This window comes from Salmo trutta, chromosome 28 (assembly GCF_901001165.1).
Source record: "Salmo trutta chromosome 28, fSalTru1.1, whole genome shotgun sequence".
Taxonomy (NCBI): domain Eukaryota; kingdom Metazoa; phylum Chordata; class Actinopteri; order Salmoniformes; family Salmonidae; genus Salmo; species Salmo trutta.
Window position 1 is genome coordinate 31,993,758 of NC_042984.1, and position 17,518 is coordinate 32,011,275.

General features: G+C 42.4%; 1 protein-coding gene across 3 annotated transcripts in view; it reads left to right on the forward strand.

Annotated features, from left to right (window-relative positions):
* Positions 1–17,518, forward strand: part of sycp2 (synaptonemal complex protein 2) — an 80,917-nt gene that overhangs the window by 25,223 nt on the left and 38,176 nt on the right. For 2 of the 3 annotated variants that reach the window (XR_003870261.1, XM_029719646.1), the window contains exons 24-26: positions 15,052–15,602; positions 15,891–16,033; positions 16,356–16,392. Coding sequence is in view for 2 of the 3 variants with exons in the window: in XM_029719646.1 (XP_029575506.1) it covers positions 15,052–15,602; positions 15,891–16,033; positions 16,356–16,392 (731 nt within the window). In the remaining variant the exon portion in view is untranslated. The remainder of the gene's footprint in view (positions 1–15,051; positions 15,603–15,890; positions 16,034–16,355; positions 16,393–17,518) is intronic. The other variant, XM_029719647.1, reaches the window with a different exon arrangement.

A 17,518-nucleotide genomic window follows, 5' to 3' on the forward strand; every position in this document is an offset into this window, starting at 1 on the left:
GAAATCGGCCCTAATTAAATCGGCCATTCCGATTAATCGGTCGACCTCTACTATGTATATAGGCAGCAGCCTCTATGTGCTGGTGATGGCTATTTAACAGTCTGATGGCCTTGAGATAGAAGCTGTTTTTCAGACTCTCAGTCCAGCTTTGATGCACCTGTACTGACCTCACCTTCTGGTTGATAGCGGGATGAACAGGCTGTGGATCGGGTGGTTGTTGTCCTTGATGATCTTTCTGGCCTTCCTGTGATATTGGGTGCTGTTGGTGACCTGAAGGGCAGGTAGTTTGCCCCCAGTGATGCGTTGGACAGACCGCACCACCCTCTGGATTGCGGGTGGTGCGGTTGCCGTACCAAGTGGTGATACAGCCTGACAGGATACTCTCGATTGTGCATCTGTAAACGTTTGTGAGGGTTTTAGGTGACAAGCCCAATTTCTTCAGCCTCCTGAGGTTGAAGAGGCGCTGTTGTGCCTTCTTCACCACACTGTGTGAGTGGACCGTTTCAGTTTGTCAGTGATGTATATGCCGAGGAACTTGGAGCATTCCACCTTCTGCAGTGCGGTCCCGTCGATGTGGATAGGGGGTGCTCCCTCTGCTGTTTCCTGAAGTCCACGATCATCTCCTTTGTTGACGTTGAGTGAGAGGTTATTTTCCTAGCACCACACTCCCAGAGCACACATGACCTCCCTGTAGGCTGTCTCGTCATTGTAGGTAATCAAGCCTACTACTGTTGTGTCATCTGCAAACTTGATGATTTGAGTTGGAGGCGTGCTTGGCCACGCAGTCATGGGTGAACAGGGACTACAGGAGGGGACTGAGCACGCACCCTTGTGGGGCCCCAGTGTTGAGGATCAGCGAAGTGGAGGTGTTGTTTCCTACCTTCACCACCTACCTTCCCGTCCGGAAGTCCAAGACCCAGTTGCATAGGGTGAGGTTCAGACCCAGGGCCTCGACCTTAATGATGAGCTTAGGAGGGTACTATGGTGTTGAACGCTGAGCTATTGTCAATGAACAGCATTCTTACATATGTATTCCTCTTGTCTAGATGGGATAGGGCAGTGTGATAGCGATTGCGTCGTCTGTGGATCTATTGGGGCGGTAAGCAAATTGAAGTGGGTCTAGGGTGACAGGTAAGGTAGAGGTGATATGATGCTTGACTAGTCTCTCAAGCACTTCATGATGGAAAAAAGTGAGTGCTACGGGGCGAAAGTCATTTAGTTCAGTGACCTTTGCTTTCTTGGGTACAGGAACAATGGTGGCCATCTTGAAGCATGTGGGGACAGCAGACTGGGATAGGGAGAGATTGAATATGTCCGTAAACACACCAGCCAGCTGGTCTGCGCATGCTCTGAGGACGCAGCTAGGGATTTCGTCTGGGCCGGCAGCCTTGCAAGGGTTAACGAGCTTAAATGTCTTACTCACGTGGGCCACGGAGAAGGCGAGCCCACAGTCCTTGGTAGCGTGCCGCGTCGGTGGCACTGTGTTATCCTCAAAGCGGGCAAAGAAGGTGTTTAGCTTGTCTGGAAGCAAGACGTTGGTGTCCGCGACGTGGCTGGTTTTCCTTTTATAGTCCGTGATTGTCTGTAGACCCTACCACATACGTCTCGTGTCTGAGCCGTTGAATTGCAACTCCACTTTGTCTCTATACTGACGTTTTTCCTGTTTGATTGCCTTGCGGAGGGAATAACTACACTGTTTGTATTCTGCCATATTCCTAGTCACCTTGCCATGGTTAAATGCGGTGGTTCACGCTTTCAGTTTTGCACGAATGCTGCCGTGTCAAGAGGTGAGTGTAGCTGGTGCATCGAAGTCAGGCGCAGGAGAGCAGAGATGAGTGGACAAAGCACTTTACTAAGGCAATCATTTGCACAGAAAGCAACTGCGTCACAAAACAAATGCCCAACGAACCAGTGAAGCCGCACAAACTACAAAAATACAAGTACAAAGTACAGGCCAGCGCAAACTAGCCGAAAGCGTGCCAACCTCAACAATAAACAATTACACACACAGACATGGGGGAAACAGAGGGTTAAATACACGACATGTAATGAGGGAATGAGTACCAGGTGTGTGAGAAAGCAAGACAAAACAAATGGAAAATGAAAGGTGGATCGGCGATGGCTAGAAGACCGGTGACGTCGACTGCCGAACGCCGCCCGAACAAGGAGAGGAACCGACTTTGGCGGAAGTCGTGACATACCGTCTGTCCACGGTTTCTGGTAAGGGTAGGTTTTAATAGTCACAGTGGGTACAACATCTCCTATACACTTCCTGATAAACTCAGTCACTGAACCAGTGTATTCGTCAATGTTATTCTCGGAAGCTACCCGGGAACATATCCTAGTCCGCGTGATCAAAACAATCTTGAAGCGTGGATTCCGATTGGTCAGACCAGCGTTGAATAGTCCTTAGCACGGGTACTTCCGGGTTTGAGTTTCTGCCTATAGATAGGAAAGGAGGAGCAAAAATGGAGTCGTGGTCAGATTTGCCAAAAGGAGGGCGGGGGAAGGCCTTATAGGCATCCTGGAAGTTGGAGTAACAGTGGTCGAGTGTTTTGGCAACGTGAGTACTACAGTCAATATGTTGATAGAACTTCGGCTTCCCTTTTCTCAAATGTGCTTTGTTAAAATCCCCAGCTACAATAATTGCAGCCTCAGGATATGTTGTTTCCAGTTTGCATAAAGTCCAGTGGAGTTCTTGGTCGTGGTATCAGCTTGAGGGGGGATATACACGGCCGTGGCTATAACCGATGAAAATTCTCTTGGGAGATAATACGGTCGCCATTTGATTGCGAGGTATTCTAGATCGGGTGAACTAAAGTAGTTTAGTTCCTGTATGTTATCACAATTACACCATGAGTCGTTAATCATGAAACATACACCCCCGCTCTTCTTCTTCCCGAAGAGATATGTATATTCCTGTCTGCGCAATGGACTGAGAATTCAGCTGGCTGGACCGATTCGGGCAGTATATGCTGAGAGAGCCATGTTTCCATGAAGCAGAATACATTACAATCCCTGATGTCTCTCTAGAAAGAGACCCGCGCCCTGAGCTCGTCAACTTTATTATCCAGAGACTGAACATTAGCGAGTAATATACTCGGAAGCGGTGGGTGGTGTCCGTGCCTCCTAAATTGGACTAGAAGACCACTCCGAGTACCTCTCCTTCGCCGGCGATGTTTTGGGTCGGCTTCTAGAATCAGTTCAATTGCCCTGGGGGGTGCGAACAAAGGATCTGCTTTGGGAAAGTCGTATTCCTGGTCGTGATGCTGGAAGTGCTGGTGAGTTACCACCGCTCTGATATCCAATAGTTATTCCCGGCTGTATGTAAGAACACAAAAACATTTCTGGTCTAATAATGTAAAAAAAATAATACATAAAAATGAGTAGTGTGTGACCCTAGGGTGGTAACACATACGTTCTCAGTGATTTCAATGGGTCTTTCTCCATTCTGATTGTTTTATATTGTTCAATTCAACTTCAAGCCCCCCAAAAATGCAGCATTTATCAATTTCTGCATTTCCTGCACTCATTTGAGATCAGAATTAGTGGCTAATAAGATTTAGGCTCAACTTGCTAAGAAAAAAACAACCTAGCTGTTTGCAGATGTAAGAAACACAAACGAATAGTGTAGGGCTGTCCCCGACTAAAATGAATCTTGATCAACCAAGAGTCATCTGTTCTTTCAACCAATCGATTGGTCAACATTTTTAAATTTGTATTTTTCCATATAGACGCATCCTGTGTGTTTTAATCAAATCAACTATATTCAGTGAGCCTGTCTGATGCTTTAAGCACACGGTTTGATTAAATAATTAAGATACACCAATGACTAGAGGGAGTCCGACCAGCAATTGATTTGATTGTCCCGGGCCGGGTTCAGACTTGCTGCGCTATGTTACAAGAACAGCAAGTGACTGACTAGCACCCGTTGTTTCTCTCTCCTCCCTGCTGCAGCGACCACCACGTTACATCAAACGGTTTATCGCGCTGTCTGTGTTCGCTGAAGCTGCAACATAATTACAGCCATTTCTGACTGAAAAGTTCTATTACCGAAATCCTTTATTTGTATAGGAAAAACATTCCCTATTCCCTCAACCTTTGCGTGACACATGTATGGATTGCATGCACGTGACCAAAGACCTATTTGCACGGGACTAGTATTATTAGAGAACGTTTGTTATGTAATTATTACTCCAGAATGTCCGTTGTTCCAGAGGACGATTTGGACAGGATTAGTTTTTTTTCCAAACTGCCCCCTGTAATTCTTAATTTTTTCCCAATAAATTGACAGTTATGACGGAAGCTTGGAAGTTTTTATTCTAGGCATGAAGACACTATTTCAACATGTCCAGGTGATAGGGCAACATTTAACTCAAGCCCGGTTCCCAAGTTTCTAAACCATACAAAACCATCTTTCCTATAGTGTCGCCATAATATTTGAATTGAGGAAGTGTGATCATAATCATTAGGATATTTTAGCGATCCGCAGTACGTCCTAATTTCTCGTGCAGACTTCAGATGTGAGCTGAACAGTGCAATTGCACTTGAGATGCATTTTAAGGCTATGGATGAGAAAGTTTAATTATTATTTCCAAACGTTTAGGTCAGTTGTATGCTTCTTTTTGCAATCTATTAACAGCAAGAGTTGCATTAAATAGGCTCAATATTTTTTACTGATGCATTTGGCAATATTCAACATACACACAAAAAATATAAACAAAAGCATTCACTGTGAAAGTTGATAGGCTACATGTAGGTCATTCATATATAGCTTATGCACAGCACTAGTTCAATTTATCAAATCAGTTATTGTTTCTTGCGCAAACCGCGAGCAACACCTGTCAAACTCAGACATTTCTCTCAAAACACAGGGATGTCGATTCACACTAGACAGTATTATCAGAGGACCTTGGAGTTAGCCAAAAGAAACGGTAGGTTTTTCTGCTGGAATTGTTACTCTCCTGCCATTTAAAAATGACTGACATGGCAGATTCGGAGAGGACTTAAATTACAGATGTGGCGTTTTGTGCTTGTGCACATAATTACATTACCCGACCTCCCCCAGTAAAACCAATCCTGTCTGAATAGGGCACAATAGGGCCTGACCTATAGCGTATCATAATCACATCAATAAATTGGTTATAACAAACTCTGAACACCGTAGCACGTGACAGCAAAATGGATGCGGAGGACGTGACAAATAAAGTGGCATGGAGAGAGATTACTCAAGTAGTGAAGTAAACTATAAAAATGGATGTTAAACACAACGCATTCCATTTAACATACCAAACATTCAAATACCGTTATAGAAGGTAAAGACCCAAACCAGGCCAATGCATCAATACATCGTAAAATACGGTATACCGCCCAGCCCTAATTTGAACATATGGATTGTTTTAGTTGTCAGCTAGGCTATGTATTTAATTATTTAATTTATTGATCAAGCCTTTGCAGTCTTTCTGATCTCTTTCCCAATGATCAGAGCTTTAGTTGAATATATTGCTGTCCAGCACCTCAGAATTTGCGATCTACCCGACCGTTACATGTTTTTCTGTGCAATAGCCATGACCGTTAGTGGTAGATGGTGACATTCTGTCATTGCACCACACTATCACAAGTGGGAGTTAGAACGCTGATCTATTGGTACCGTAAATTCCGGTCTATAAGCCGCAACTTTTTTCCCACGCTTTGAACCTCGCGGCTTAAACAATGACGCGGCTAATATATGGATTTTTCCCGCTTTCAAATTTGTTGCTCCTGACAGCGTGGAGCATTATCAAAAAATCCACTATCATCAACGGGTTTCGAAAGGCTGGACTGCTGCGTGATGAAGAGGGCTCAGCGGGGGATTTGCCTCCGGATGAAAGTGACGAGAGCGACAATGAAAACGATCCAATATCGGATGAAGCAATTCTGAGGCTATTCAACTCCAACACCGAAGGAGATGACTTCAGTGGTTTCAGTGCACACGAGGAGGAAGATAGTGACCAATGACTTTCTTGGTAGGCTACTGTTTACTGCAAAAGTTTTATTTTTTGTTACAAGCCGTGTTTCGTTAAAGCCTATTTATTTTTGTTACAAGCCGTGTTTCGTTAAAGCCTGTGTAAAGTTAATTTGTTTCAATGTACCGGTAGGCACCTGCGGCTTATAGGCATGTGCGGCTTATTTATGTTCAAAATAAAAATACAAAAATTATTCAGTGGGTGCGGCTTATATTCAGGTGCGCTCAATAGTCCGGAAATTACGGTAGTCTAAACTGTGGCAATTAATGGAGGCGTTTCCAATCTGAGTCTCTCCCTTCTGGCACTAGAGTCCTGCATCAGGCAACAACAACATAAACTGTCGGGGGTCCTGGAGTTAAGAGAAAACTTGGATTTAAAAAAAATATATACTTTTTTGTCATTTAGTAGACCCTCTTATCCAGAGCGACTTACAGTAGTGAAAGCATACATTTCTGGCGTTGCAAACACCTTTTGGTTTCTCTACCTCTTAAAAAGATAAATAAATAATTCTAAATAACAAACTGGCTTTATTTACAAATTAGTAAGAATGTCTCACCCCATGTTCAAAAATTGCCTTTTTCCCGTTAATCAGATTACAAATCGCTCACTTTCGGTTATTTGAAACGCAATCATCTCCAAAATATCGTTATTTTTTTAAACAAGCCATAGAAAGTTGGTTGCAATTTCAGTAAAAAAAAATAAAGGAACTTGTCTGTTGGCCCTGCATTAAAGACCAAAATTGGTTAAGGAAAATTGTGATAAATAAAAATATATACCAGTTTCATTTAACTTGTTATGGATAGGGGGCAGTATTTTCACGGCCGGATAAAAAACGTACCCGATTTAATCTGGTTATTACTCCTGCCCAGAAACTAGAATATGCATATAATTAGTAGCTTTGGATAGAAAACACTCCAAAGTTTCTAAAACTGTTTGAATGGTGTCTGTGAGTATAACAGAACTCAAATGGCAGGCCAAAACCTGAGAAGATTCTGTACAGGAAGTACCCTGTCTGACCATTTCTTGGCCTTCTTTGTCATCTCTATCCAAAACAAAGGATCTCTCCTGTAACGTGACACTTTCTAAGGCTCCCATAGGCTCTCAGAAGGCGCCAGAACGTTGAATGATGACTCTGCAGTTACTGGCTGAAAAACAGTAGCGCATTTGGTAAGTGGTCGATCTGAGAACAATGAGACGGGTGCGCGCATGCATGTGAAGAGTCCATTTTACTTTTTCAGTCTGAACGAAAACAACGACTCCCGGTCGGAATATTATCGCTATTTTACGAGAAAAATCGCATAAAAATTGATTTTAAACAGCGTTTGACATGCTTCGAAGTACGGTAATGGAATATTTTGAATTTTTTTGTCACGATACGCGTCCGCGCGTCACCCTTCGGATAGTGCCTTGAACGCATGAACAAAACGCCGCTATTTGGATATAACTATGGATTATTTGGAACCAAACCAACATTTGTTGTTGAAGTAGAAGTCCTGGGAGGGCATTCTGACGAAGAACAGCAAAGGTAATCCAATTTTTCTTATAGTAAATCTGACTTTGGTCAGTACCAAACTTGGTGGGTGTCAAATTAGCTAGCCCGGCTATCTACTCAGAATATTGCAAAATGTGCTTTCACCAAAAAGCTATTTTAAAATCGGACACCGCGATTGCATAAAGGAGTTCTGTATCTATAATTCTTAAAATAATTGTTATGTTTTTTTGTGAACGTTTATCGTGAGTAATTTAGTAAATTCACCGGAAGTGTTCGGTGGGAATGCTAGTTCTGAACGTCACATGCTAATGTAAAAAGCTGTTTTTTTTATATAAATATGTACTTGATTGAACAAAACATGCATGTATTGTAAAACATAATGTCCTAGGAGTGTCATCTGATGAAGATCATCAAAGGTTAGTGCTGCATTTAGCTGTGGTTTTGGTTTTTGTGACATTATATGCTAGCTTGAAAAATGGGTGTCTGATTATTTCTGGCTGGGTACTCTGACATAATCTAATGTTTTGCTTTCGTTGTAAAGCCTTTTTGAAATCGGACAGTGTGGTTAGATAAAGGAGAGTCTTGTCTTTAAAATGGTGTAAAATAGTCATATGTTTGAAAAATTGAAGTTTTCGGATTTTCGAGGAGTTTGTATTTCGCGCCACGCCCTATCATTGGATATTGGAGTGGTGTTCCGCTAGCGGAACGTCTAGATGTAAGAGGTTTAAGGACCAAAAAATTATAGATTGCAAAATAGTTGAAGAGATTTTGAATGTACAGATTCCATGGCACATGCTTTATGAATTGACATGCAATTTTCTGTTTATATAACCTACTGCAGGCCTAAAACCTACCTTCTGAGTTAATGATTATATTGAAGATAGAAGCCAACTCTTAATAAGTTCAGAGAGCCAATTTGTTATCCAAAGATAAAAGGTTATTATTAACCCTGCATTATAATTATATAAAAACCCCTTAGATAATCTGTTTTTATTTACAGTAGTGATGGACAGTTGGAGGCATGTGTTACTGTAGCAGGTGTAGCCCATCCTGCAAACAATGTTTCCATGATGAGCTATTAGCAGGAATATAGACTCTTCATAGCCCGGCTACTGTAGGTGTGATGGCCTTGATCAGTTCATCTTTGCTTGTAGGCTTGGCAGAGTTATGGATTAATGTTTTCAGTTGATGCCAAACAAGTTTGATCAGGTTTAAATCAGGAGACCTACATATAGAGATGAAAAATATATTTTTTAGATATACTGTAGGCGACATGAGTCTCAATAGTGTTGAGTAATGTGCTGTAAAAGTGTTGTAGGTCTTTCATTTATTTGTTTTTATTTAACCTTTATTTTACTACATAAAGGTCTACTTACTCTGCTGGTGTCTTGACCCAGTTTATGCCCTCATTTGTAATGCAAACCCGGGCGGCAGGGTGTTTTGGGTAATTGTCTGCAATTGGAGAAGAAAAAGACATTTAGCCTAACAGCCAACAGCCAACATTAGGTACAATACATGTACAGTCGTGGCCAAAAGTTTTGAGAATGATACAAATATTAATTTTCAAAGTCTGCTGCTTCAGTTTGTGTGATGGAAATTTGCATATACTCCAGAATGTTATGAAGAGTAATCAGATGAATTGCAATTAATTGCAAAGTTCCTCTTTGCCATGCAAATGAACTGAATCCCCAAAAAACATTTCCACTGCATTTCAGCCCTGCCACAAAAGGACCAGCTGACACCATGTCAGTGATTCTCTAGTTAACACAGGTGTGAGTGTTGATGAGGACAAGGCTGGAGATCACTCTGTCATGCTGATTGAGTTTGAATAACAGACTGGAAGCTTCAAAAGAAGGGTGGTGCTTGGAATCATTGTTCTTCCTCTGCCAACCATGGTTACCTGAAAGGAAACACATGCTGTCATCATTGCTTTTCACAAAAAGGGCTTCACAGGCAAGGATATTGCTGCCAGTAAAATTGCACCTAAATCAACCATTTATCGGATCATCAGGACCTTCAAGGAGAGTGGTTCAATTGTTGTGAAGGCGGCTTCAGGGCGCCCATGAAAGTCCAGCAAGCGCCAGGACCGTCTCCCAAAGTTGATTCAGCTGCGGGATCGGGGCACCACCAGTACAGAGCTTGCTTAGGAATGGCAGCAGGCAGGTGTGAGTGCATCTGCACGCACAGTGAGGCAAAGACTTTTGGAGGATGGCCTGGTGTCTAGAAGGGCAGCAAAGAAGCCACTTCTCTCCAGGAAAAACATCAGGGACAGACTGATATTTTGCAAAAGGTACAGGGATTGGACTGCTGAGGACTGGGGTAAAGTAATTTTCTCTGATGAATCCCCTTTCCGATTGTTTGGGGCATCCAGCCATGAATAAAGAATGGTACCAACACATCCTCCGAGAGCAACTTCTCCCAACCATCCAGGAACAGTTTGGTGACGAACAATGCCTTTTCCAGCATGATGGAACACCTTGCCATAAGGCAAAAGTGATAACTAAGTGGCTCGGGGTCCATGGCCAGGAAACTCCCCAGACCTTAATCCCATTGAGAACTTGTGGTCAATCCTCGAGGCGGGTGGACAAACAAAAACCCACAAATTCTGACAAACTCCAAGCATTGATTATGCAAGAATGGGCTACCATCAGTCAGGATGTCAATGCCTTTCTTTAAAATCAATACACAAGTATATCTTTTTAAACCTGCATATTTTGTTAATATTGCCTGCTAACATGAATTTCTTATAACTAGGGAAATTGTGTCACTTCTCTTGCGTTCCGTGCAAGCAGTCAGGGTATATGCAGCAGTTTGGGCCGCCTGGCTCGTTGCGAACTGTGTGAAGTCCATTTATTCCTAACAAAGACCGTAATTAATTTACCAGAATTGTACATAATTATGACATAACATTGAAGTTTGTACAATGTAACAGCAATATTTAGACTTAGGGATGCCATCCGTTACATAAAATACGGAACTGTTCCGTATTTCACTGAAAGAATAAATGTTTTGTTTTCGAAATGATAGTTTCCGGATTCGACCATATTAATGACCAAAGGCTCGTATTTCTGTGTGTTATTATGTTATAATTAAGCTTATGATTTGATATTTGATAGAGCAGTCTGACTGAGCGATGGTAGGCAGCAGCAGGCTCGTAAGCATTCATTCAAACAGCCCTTTCGTGCGTTTGCCAGCAGCTCTTCGCTGTGCTTCAAGCATTGAGCTTTTTATGACTTCAAGCCTATCAACTCCCGAGATTAAGCTGGTGTAACCGATGTGAAATGGCTAGCTAGTTAGCGGGGTGCACGCTAATAGCGTTTCAAGCGTCACTCGCTCTGAGACTTGGAGTAGTTGTTCCCCTTGCTCTGCAAGGGCCGCGGCTTTTGTGGAGCGATGGGTAACGATGCTTTGAGGGTGGCTGTTGTCGATGTGTTACTGGTTCGAGCCCAGGTAGGGGCGAGGAGAGGGACGGAAGCTATACTGTTACACTGGCAATACTAAAGTGCCTATAAGAACATCCAATAGTCAAAGGTATATGAAATACAAATCGTATAGAGAGAAATAGTCCTATAATTCCTATAATAACTACAACCTAAAACTTCTTACCTGGGAATATTGAAGACTCATGTTAAAAGGAACCACCAGCTTTCATATGTTCTCATGTTCTGAGCAAGGTACTTAATGTTAGCTTTTTTTACATGGCACATATTGCACTTTTACTTTCTTCTCCAACACTTTGTTTTTGCATTATTTAAATCAAATTGAACATGTTTCATTATTTATTTGAGGCTAAATTGATATTATTGATGTTTTATATTAAGTTAAAATAAGTGTTCATTCAGTGTTAAAGAAATAAAGAAAATCAGCCGATTAATCGGTATCGTTTTTTTTTGGTCCTCCAATAATCGGTATCGGCGCTGAAAAATCATAAAATCGGTCGACCTCTAGTCTAAAGACACTGAAACAGCAAACTTTGTGGAAATTAATATTTGTGTAATTCTCAAAACATTTGGCCACGACTGTAAATAGGCATAAACATAACAAAATATTGCTATAATCCTACCTTGATAGAAATGTGGGGAATTATTGTGGAACATATAGCAGTCCATGAGGTGTAGGCTACAATATTTTATGTACCTTTTGCTTTGTAAATAGCTATATTTACCATCAAAAATCAAATATGGCCTGGTCCCTAGCGAGAAATTGCCCCCCACACATGGAGTTTGAGCAGGACAATAGACTCTTACCGAGTCCACTAAATGCACTGTTTTCTAACCACATCTGGATGGAATTACTATGGGAATAAATATCACTGAATAACAGAAACATTTGAATAAAGTAGGCTAATGAAGGCAACAAATTGTTACTTACTGAAACTCCCAAAGTCATCCAATTGTTATAATAGGATTTGAAGCAATAGTCTACCCGCATGTGGTCAACTATTTCAGCATTGTTTTGTGCTGCTCTGAGACAAGCATGGGGACTGATCTTGATAAATCAATGACATTTTTATTTTTACTGAATCTGTTTGGTATTGGTCAGCCTACAATTAGGGTGTGGAAATGTTAGGATTATTTTGCTCTACAATGCCATATTTTCCTAATATTAAAAACTGTCATACATTCCTGAATTCAATCGCTTTAGCCGACATGTTGAGGTTTATTCATCTCTTGAGGTTTATTCATTCTTTTCCTCTCTCCCTTACTCTCTGTGCTGGCTAACACCTCGTTAGTAACCCCAAGGCTCTCATTCCGATGCGCTTCCTACATGATCAGCCACACATACTGTACAAATGCTGTACATCCGTTGGCCCAGGAGAATCCTAGAACAGCCCCTCTCTGTTTTATCATGGGATTTTATGAGCTATGTCAAATGTAGACGACAGTCCGCAATGATTAAAACGGTTACACGTTGATAGTCATAGTCGTATGTAAAACATATTTATGCAGTGTTTGGCAACGTGCATTTCCGACATCTATTAAGGATTCATTCCTCAACTGAAGAATGAGGAAATTAGCAAATGATGGTGCCACTGCGTTATTGTTTCATGTTAAAGACATGGCAGCTTATTGTAATGGAGTGAATGTATTTTAATATGGTGAATTATACGGACATGTTAAGCCAAGATTCATGAAATATGAATTTATGAGTACAAAACTCTCATTGAACAATTATATTATTCTATCCAACCTTGATGGGCTATCAGCAGGACAATAGACTCTTACAGAGTCCACCAAATGCATTGTTTTCTAATCACAATTACTATGGGAATAAATATCACTGAATGACAGAAATATTTGAATAAAGTAGGCTAATGAAGGCAACAAATTGTTGCTTACTGGAACACCCAAAGTCATCCAATTGTTATAATTGGATTTGAAGCAATAGCCTACCTGCGTGTGGTCAACTATTTCAGCACCGTTTTGCGCTGCTCTGAGACACGCATGGGGACTGGTCTTGATAAATCAATGAGATTTTTTATTTTCACTGAATCTCCGTTTGGGGTTTTGGTTAGCCTACAATTAGTGTGTGGAAATGTTAGGATTATTTTTCTTTTCACTCGCTGTCACTTAGTAGCCTACTCCCGACCGGTCACGTTGTACAGCGCCATATTTTCCTAACAAAATCCCTGAGTGTTTCATTTTTCATAATATTAATCAAATTAATTAAGATACATTTCTTAAAATCAATCCCATATACTTTGTTCTTTCAAAAAAAGGTTTTAAATTCTCAAGTACAGCCAATATTAAAAGCATTCAAATGCTTCTCAAAGAAGCCCTCTGGTGGTCTAACTAGCATTAATGGCAGCAATGGCTGACACTTAAATAACGTGCCATAGAATTCTGCGGCAGCCCGAAAGGTGTGCTGCAGTACGACACAACTTTTAAAGGAAGAACCACTGTAATGTATATACAGTACCAGTAAAAAGTTTGGACACACCTACTCATTCAAGGGGTTTTCTTTATTTTTACTATTTTCTACATTGTAAAATAATAGTGAAGACATCAAAACTATGAAATAACACATGTAGTAACCAAAAAAAGTGTTAAATAAATCTAAATATATTTTAGATGTTAGATTCTTCAAAATAGGCCCTTTGCCTTGACAGTTTTGCACACTCTTGGCATTCTCTCAATCAACTTCATGAGGAATGCTTTTCCAACAGTCTTGAAGGAGTTTCCACGTATGCTGAGCACTTGTTGGCTGCTTTTCCTTCACTCTGCGGTCCAACTTATCCTAAACCATCTCAATTGGGTTGAGGTCGGGTGATTGTGGAGGCCAGGTCATCTGATGCAGCACTCCATTACTCTCCTTCTTGGTCAAATATCCCTTACACAGCCTGGAGGTGTGTTTTGGTCATTGTCCTGTTGAAAAACAAATGATAGTTCCACTAATAGCAAATCAGATGGGATGGTGTATCGCTGCAGAATGCAGTGGTAGCCATGCTGTTTAAGTGTGCCTTGAATTCTAAATAAATCACCGACAGTGTCACCAGCAAAGCACATCACACCTCCTCCACGCTTCACGGTGGGAACCACACATACAGAGATCGTCCGTTCACCTAGTCTGCATCTCACAAAGACACAGCGGTTGGAACCAAAAATCTCAATTTAGGATGTCCATTGCTCGTGTTTCTTGGCCCAAGCAAGTCTCTTCTTGTTATTGGTGTCATTTAGTAGCGGTTTGTTTGCAGCAATTCAACCATGAAGGCCTGATTCACGCAGTCTCCTCTGAACACTGTTGAGATGTGTCTGTTACTTGAACTCTGTGAAGCATTTATTTGGCCTGCCATTTATGAGGTTGGTAACTCTAATGAACTTATCCTTCTGCAGCAGAGGTAACTCTGGTTCTTCCTTTCCTTATAGCGGTCCTCATGAGAGCCAGTTTCATCATATTGCTTAATGGTGTTTGCGACTGCACTTGAAGAAACTTTCCAGATTGACTGACCATGTCTTCAGTAATAAATATGTTGAAATGGATCCAAATTCTGTTTCTGTCTTCAGTACTTTTTAAATAGGATAGATGGGCTATATGGGCTACGGTATAGGTTGAATGTGTTAGTCTGCCTATAACCAGCCTGAGTAGGCCTATAACTCCATTCCTATTCTATTCAGAGTTAGATTGATTTCTCTAAATTGGAAATGAGCCATTATCAGGCTGGTTAATGTGATACATGTCTGTTGAATTTGATAAAATCCACCCACCTCAGCCCCACCCTACCTACTCACCCAGTCAGGAGCTGCTACTGCATTGCGGTCGTGGCATACTGCATACTTTTTACTAAATGGTATATGCTAAATTGTGTGCGACGATGAGTACATAGTATGCAGTTTAACTATGTAGTACGGTAGCATGGGTATTTGGACACAGACAATATCATTTGATTTGGAGAACTCAGAAGAACATTGCTCATGCATTTTCATTGCCGTCTGCCATGGTTTTAAAAGACGACCGTTCATTAGCTACCTGCACTAGCCGTCTATGTTAGAGCATTCATCTGTGAATAAGGTCTATATTGAGGTTTTACTGAAAGTGTTTCCTTCCGGTGTCCAGAACTTGAGAACATAGAGCAACAGGAGCGTCCGTCGTCTGCCCAGAGAGGTTCTGGGTCGGTCCCTGGGTCAGCAGTCGGCCACAAGCAGCTCCACGCCCAGCTCACCCAGCGCCTGGAGGAGGTCCTCCGCAAGAGGGACCGGGGTACTGGGCCCGAGGAGCGAGCTGGAGCCCAGATCAGAGTGCCTGAGGAGCGAGGTGGGCCACAGGACCAAGGGTTCCGAGAGCGAGCTGGAGCCCAGGGAGGAAGCAGGCCTGAGGAGCAAAGTGGAGCCCAGGGAGGAAGAGGGCCTGAGGAGCGAGATGGAGCCCAGGGAGGAAGAGGGCCTGAGGAGCGAGGTGAGCCCACTGGGAGAGGTGCCAAAGAGTCACGGCAGGATGCAGGAAGGCCTGCTCAGACCAAGGGGAAACCTAAGAGCCAGAAGTCTCAGGAAACTGAAGCCACCCCAGGGAAAGCCCCTGTCAAACCCACCCCAGCTAAAGATATACAGGAGAGGTCAACACCCAACTCCAAGGTTAAGGCCACTGGGTCAAACTCCAGTAAAGACAAGGTGAGGATATAGAGTGTTAAGAGCAATTGAATAGGAAATTTAGCTTGGCGCAAAGCTGTTTGAATACCCCAACCCAGTCCGAGTTGGAGCTTCCTTGTTAAATGGAGGCAGTGAACTATAGTCAATGGGTTGCACCTTGCTCCCTTGCTTCTGGACAATGGCACATTAGTATAACCATTCATAGCACTGTCTGTCTATCAGTGTCTCAAGTTTAGTAGTAGTAATAGTATATTGGAGTTATAATAACAATAAACACCCTTTGTCACGTGTTCCCCTCATCCTCTGCAGAGAGAGGAGGAAGTGACAGGCACCATGATGAGGTTAATCTCCAGCCACTACGAGAATAGCACATCATCCACCACCATTAAATCCCCTGTAGAGTCTGTCCCTCGCTGGCCCCTTCCACCCACCAATAGGTACTGCAGCAACAGGTACTGCAGGAACAAAATCAAGTGAATGTATAACATGGTAGAATGATGTGCAGAAGTTTGGTCTAGCGCAGCGGTTCCTTTCCGGGTACCACCAAATCACTGTCAAAAGCTCGAGGACCACGATTTGCAAATTTGTGTGAATCTTTTAACATAAAATGTAGTCAGTTTCATCAGAGAATGTAATAAAATGCCTATTATTACAGATAGATGTTTATTAAACAATATGCATTTTGAAAAGGACTACACAATCTCTTCCCCCGGAGACCGGGGTTCAATCCCTGGCAATAGTGTAATAATTACAATTTTCTTTCTTTTGTGGTAGATCTGTTTTGGAGAAGAGTTGGTTGCCGCCATCGATGGTGAGTGCCTGAGCTGTTTTCTGATTGATAAACAGAATAAGTAATATTCCTTTTAATTGTATGAATTTAGTTAGCAGGACATGGTAGCAGACCGAACAGTAAGCTCCGGTAAGAAGTGGGGTGGTGGTGTGTGTCTATTTGTCAATAACAGCTGGTGTACGATGTCTAATATTGAGGAAGTTTCGAGGTATTGCTCGCCTGAGGTAGAGTACCTCATGATAAGCTGTAGACCACACTACCTGCCAAGAGAGTTTTCATCAATATTCTTTGTAGAGGTCTATTTACCACCACAAACCGATGCTGGCACTAAGACCGCACTCAACGAGCTGCATAAGGAAACAAGAAAATGCTCATCAAGAAGCAACGCTCCTAGTGGCCGGGAACTTTAATGCAGGCAAACTTAAATCCGTTTTACCTAATTTCTACCAGCATGTCACATGTGCACCCAGAGGAGAGAAAAAAAAAACTCTAGACCACCTTTACTCCATACACAGAGATGTGTACAAAGCTCTCCCTCCATTTGGCAAATCTGACCATAATTGTATCCTCCTTATTCCTGCTTACAAGCAAAAACTAAAGCAGGAAGTACTAGTGACTTGCTCAATACGGAAGGGGTGAGATGACGCGGATGCTACAGGACTGTTTTGCTACCGCGCTGATCCTCAACACAAGGGCCCGTCAGGGGTACGCACTTGGTCCCCTCCTGTACTCCCTGTTCACCCACGACTGAGCGGCCAAGCACGACTCCAACACCATCATTAAGTTTGTTGACGATACAGCGGCGGTAGGTCTGATCACAGACAACGATGACACAGCCTATAGGGAGGAGGTCAGAGACCTGGCAGTGTGATGCCAGGACAACAACCTCTCCCTCAACGTGAGCAAGACAAAGGAGCTGATCATGGACTACGGCCGAACACGCCCCTATTCACATCGACGGCGCTGTCTTGGAGTGGTCAAGAGCATCAAGTTCCTTGGTGTCCACATCACCAACAAACTATTGTTCAAACACACCAAGACAGTCGTGAAGAGGGCACGACAACACATATTCCCCCTCAGGAGACTGAAAAGATTTGTCATGGGGTTCCCAGATCCTCAAAGTTCTACAGCTGCACCTTCGAGAGCA